Below are 5,094 nucleotides of genomic sequence, written 5' to 3'. Positions count from 1 at the left end.
ACTGCTATACGCATTAGACACATAATGGACAATGGAAGAGCCTACGTTAATAGTATATTTTTGAAGGTTTTTGTGTTGAGGGAATTTTTTGTTGTTGATATTAGACCGTCATCTTTGAGTATCACCAGCATCTGATCACGTAGGTGTCCAAAGTCTTTACCCATACTGACATGCCAACATCAGATCTCCACAACAATTATTATAGTGTGGTCCTTACTGAACCGCCATGCCATGGTGTTACTCACACTCTTTGCGCCTCACTAAAACTCGGTTATTTCTATTACGCACCGGATGCATGAGTGCATGCGTGGCTCATGCTTCCTAAAGCCTCCCTTGAAATCAGGACTGGGATACTCAAAAAAGCTTCGCAGCTCAATGCAGCAATGGCGACTCTTTCTCTCCCTCTGGTACACCCGCAGGTCTCCCTCTGGCGACAAGGGCCGCGGCGACTGCATGGCTCGCCAAGCTGCCAGTTCAGACACGCCGGGAGGGTGCAATCCAGTTACAGAGGGCTTGAAGCTCTGTATGATGATGGGTACGGGACAGTCAAGGACCTGGACTACTTCTATCAGGCACTCGGGCAGCTGGTTGAGCATGACAGTGGGCCGCCCTGCTGGTTATGCCCCGTCGACGCCGGCTCGACAGTCGAGGATGCTCCGCTCATGCTGTATTTGCCAGGTAAACGATCGAGTATGTGTGGAAATGATGTGTCGTCGACATTTTCCTGTGTCTCTCTCTGCATTTCTTTCCAGTGTGTTGATGCCTGAATGTTTAGGTTAGTAGTACACACTGATTTCAGGTGCTGATTTGAGGTTAAAACTTAATCTTTTCAGGGGTGGATGGAATGGGGATGGGGCTCTGCATGCACCACAAGGCTCTTGGAAGGTTAGATACAAATAGAAGTTCCCTGGAAAATTGATGGCAAACCAGGAGGGAAGTTATGATACTTGAAATATATTATACACTTGTTTCTCCATTTGCAGGATATTTGAACTTAGATGCTTGCACATTCCTTTTCACGACCGCACGCCATTCGAAGGTATCAGATACCTGTGTATTAACTGATTAATTTATCTCTGAAGCATTTTGCATCTGAATTGAAAATTTTGAGTTTACTTTAAGATTCAGAGTGAAAGACACCCTTTTGGTTTGAAAAGGAAAACTTCGTTTCTCCCAGCGTCCACACCAAGAAGTTGCACACAGCACATGAAGTCGTGTTTAGATAGATACCTTCAGGTTAACATGTGGGAAAAGAAAAAGATGCCAAAAACACATTTAAGCAGAGCCGATCTACGTCACCTAGCCGCCTGGCCAGTCATTAAATTCGAAATATTATTTGTATGATTTTAGCTGCTTTTCGTTTTCAGAACTTGTCACAATGGTAGAAGATGTTGTGAGGGCAGAGCACTCCACTTCTCCTAATAAGCCCATGTATCTATTGGGGAATTCGTTTGGAGGATGCTTAGCTCTTGCAGTTGCTGCTCGCAATCCTCGTATTGATTTGATACTGGTACTAGTTAATCCAGGTGGGCAAGAAAATCTGATGGTATGCGAGTGAACCTTCCTATTTATGAAATTTCTAATATGCACAATTTTGTTTTGTCTCTGTTTTCTCCTGGGAAAGCTACATCGTTTGAGAGGTCAGAAATAAAAAAGCTTCTGTCGGTTTTCAGCCCATTATCAAACAACGCCTGTATTGCAATTACAGCTCTACTGAACTACAACATCGGTAAGTACCTCGTAGGGTCCAGCATATAAAATTGAAGACAGAACAAGTGTTGAAATAAGCTAGTACTAGAAATTAAGCAGGAATGGTGATGCATTTGTTGGACTTCAGGTTGTCTGATAATTAGCACGATATACATCTGTTTACATCTGTTCTTTAATTTCTTCGTACTTGCTTCTTCTGTTCTTCCTGATCATGAGACCAGACAACGAGGTGAACATGGCACTGAGTAGAATGCAAAGTGGGAAGCATCCTTTAGAAGCACTCATCAGATTGACAAATAACATGTCGTCTTCCCTGAAGCATACGGTTTGTACCATTGACTTCATTGCGTAATGTTTCTATGTATCTAATTTATCAAGAAAATACTAATTAAGGGAGGAAATAAGTTAATAAATAGTTGCGTGGATCAATCGATGCAGAGGCCAGAGGTTATTCTCCATAGAAAAAAAATACAAATTAAGGAAGTGAAAATGAATTCCGTTGCCTACTATCTTTTTTTCTCATGTTTCTCTTGCTCTGTAGGTTAAGGTGTTTTCAGAATATGTCCATCTTGTAAGGAAAATATGTGTGCCTTTAATTGCAGAACGTACTGGACAAACTACCAGAAGACACACTACAATGGAAGATGAAACTGATGAAACGGGCTGCGCAATACGCTAATTGCCGTTTACAATCAGTTACAGCTGAGGTGCTACTGCTAGCCAGGTTTGTGGCCCTAAGCTCAGTTCTCTACTTCCAATTTCATCGTTAGCTTTGCAGAATTTTGTCACATGGTAAATTCTACTGCATGGTTTATTAAGGTTTCTTGTCTGAATGTGTATTTTTTGTCGTATTTTTATCATGGCTGAAGTTCTTCTCTATGCTTGTACTCAGCTGCGATGACAACTTACTCCCGAGCAAATCTGAAGCCTACAGGCTACAGAACAAAATACCTAAATCCAAAATCTTCTTCTTTGAGAAGCATGGGCACAGCTTACTGCTGGTGAGTTTTAGCTGACTTTATCAGACTGCTGTATATCTTTTGCACTGGAAGGAACAAGTCATATACCTCGAAGGGACAATCCCGATGATGTCCATTCCAAATTTCAGGAGCATGGTGTCCATGTCTCATCCATCATCAAGTGTGCTGGTCTCTACCGCCATTCGAGGCGCTATCATCGAGTTTTCGACTACATCCCGCCATCCACAACCGAGTTAAAGGAAGTCGACAAAGCTAGCATGTAATCAAAATCACCACCCAGCAAATCCTTCAATCATATGCGCTGAATCCTGAACACATCGATTGCACGTCACATTTATGCATTGGTACAATGCAGCGACCTATTGTTCAGAACGTGCCCAGCGATGTTCTCGACGCTGGAGGACGGCACGGTGGTGCGGGGACTCGCCGGGGTGCCCGAGGATGGGCCGGTGCTGCTGGTAGGCAACCACATGCTGCTGGGGATCGAGCTCATCTCTCTTGCCGCGGAGTTCATGCGGCATAAGAAGGTCGTGGTCCGTGGCATCGCGCACCCGCTGCTGTTCCCGAAGAAGACGAAGACGTGGTCGGAGGGACACGACTTCTTCGACTTCCTCAACCTGTGGGGAGGCGTGCCCATGACCTACAAGTACATATACGAGTTGCTAGCAGCCGGGGAGTTCGTGCTCCTCTATCCGGGTGGCTACAGGGAGGCACTCCACTGCAAGGTACTTGCAGAATAAAATTTGTTGATTTCATTGGTTGGATTTATTATACTCTACTCCCTCTGTTCCTAAATACTTGTCTTTTTAGGCATTTCAAATGACTATCACATACGGATGTATGTAGACATATTTTAGAGCGTAGATTCACTCATTTTACTCCGTATGTAGTCACTTGTTGAAATGCCTAGAAAGACAAGTATTTAGGAACGGAGGGAGTAGAATTTTGTCAGAGTAAATGCTACTGTTGTGAAGTAACTTACATTTAAGCCGATGGATTGTAGGGTGAAGAGCACAGGATTTTCTGGCCAGAACAGACTGAATTTGTTAGGATGGCAGCGCAGTGCAATGCCACAATCGTGCCATTTGGAGTCGTCGGAGAGGATGACATCGTGAATGTAAGCCATTACCGGATTAGGTCATCCCTTGCTTAATTTGCAAGTGAACCTTCTTCGGTTCACGCTTGGATCCATAGTCAGAGTTTATCAATCCTGAAACCGCTAGAGATTCAGAATGTAACCATAAACTAATTTATTCTAAAAATCACAGCTGCTTTGCACATTCGACGGTATCAGGAGCGCGCCCTTCGGCAAGGAGATAATGCGGGCCTACAGTAAGCATCTGAATCTCAGGTACGGCATGCCCTGCTGCTACCAACTCCTTTTGTCAGGTCCAATTCATAACTACTAGGAATAACCCATCTGTCTTCTGGCTGCCGCAGGGATGCCAAGCACGAGGTGATCTTCCCGGGCGTGTGCATGAAGATCCCGGGCCGGTTCTACTACCGGTTCGGGAAGCCGATTCCGATGAGGTGGAGGCAGGACGTCCTCACCGACCGTCGAGCCGCGACGGTTCTCTATGCGCACATAAAGTCGGAGGTGAAAGGCATCATCTCATACCTGCTGGAGAAGCGGGAGGAGGACGAGTACAGAAAGATCTCGCGGAGGCTCATGTTCATGGCTTCCCAGGGGTTCAACACCCAAGTTCCATCGTTCGATCCTTGACATACGCTAGATGCCACATGAAATGAGAATGTCGCTACTGAATATTCATTTTTCGACCTCCGATCAGACATTTATGCAAAATAATGCTTGTAATTTGTGAAGCTGAATTTTCAGCATTACTGTTCAAAAATTTAAATTCGGTGTGTGTGCACTCTGTCGGCCATGATTGTTCAGTCGTCTAGGCAAGCTCGGATGGTGGGAGGCCATGGCAGCTGGTACTCGTACGCTGGCCCGCTGGAGTACTTGTCGCCGTTGCTCATGCGCCTGAACTTCATGGTGGAGAGATCGACGGAGATGAAGCCAGAGCCTCCCGCCGTCCCCAGCAAGACGGACCCCTCCACCACGGCAAGGATCTTCCTCGGAAGGGGCAGTTTGCTGGCACGTTGGAGCGCCCAGATCGCTGGCTGCAGTGGGATCCTCCTCTCCTCTGCCCACTCATCACGGCCGAGGCTGTTCCGCCGGCCGAAGGTCCTAAGTTCGTTCCTGTACAGCAGCGCGATCCGCACCGCGCCGTCGCCGCAGCGCACGGCCCTCAGCTGGGGGTCGCACCGGTACGGCAGCTGCTCCGGGAACAGGGAGGACGAGAACTCCTGGGTGCCCTTGTCGAAGACGAGCACCTCCGAACGCAAAAAAAAAAAAAGAAGACGAGCACCTCCGAGCGCCCGGTGGCGCTGTCCCTGC

General features: G+C 46.6%; 1 protein-coding gene across 1 annotated transcript; it reads left to right on the top strand.

Moving 5' to 3' along the window:
* The first annotated feature begins 289 nt into the window (after positions 1-289).
* LOC123169489 (acyltransferase-like protein At1g54570, chloroplastic) lies at positions 290-4,549 on the top strand. Its single transcript, XM_044587364.1, has 13 exons — positions 290-678; positions 834-885; positions 984-1,039; positions 1,368-1,526; positions 1,625-1,729; positions 1,932-2,035; positions 2,313-2,434; positions 2,603-2,711; positions 2,819-2,949; positions 3,046-3,415; positions 3,694-3,807; positions 3,959-4,041; positions 4,131-4,549. The coding sequence occupies exons 1-13, from the start codon at positions 315-317 to the stop codon at positions 4,411-4,413; spliced, it is 2,052 nt and encodes a 683-aa protein (XP_044443299.1). The 5' UTR covers positions 290-314; the 3' UTR covers positions 4,414-4,549.
* The last annotated feature ends 545 nt before the right edge of the window (positions 4,550-5,094 follow it).

This window comes from Triticum aestivum, chromosome 7D (genome assembly GCF_018294505.1).
Source record: "Triticum aestivum cultivar Chinese Spring chromosome 7D, IWGSC CS RefSeq v2.1, whole genome shotgun sequence".
NCBI classification, from domain to species: Eukaryota; Viridiplantae; Streptophyta; class Magnoliopsida; order Poales; family Poaceae; genus Triticum; species Triticum aestivum.
The sequence above is the reverse complement of the archived record's forward strand: the minus strand, read 5'-3'. Positions and strand labels throughout refer to the sequence as shown.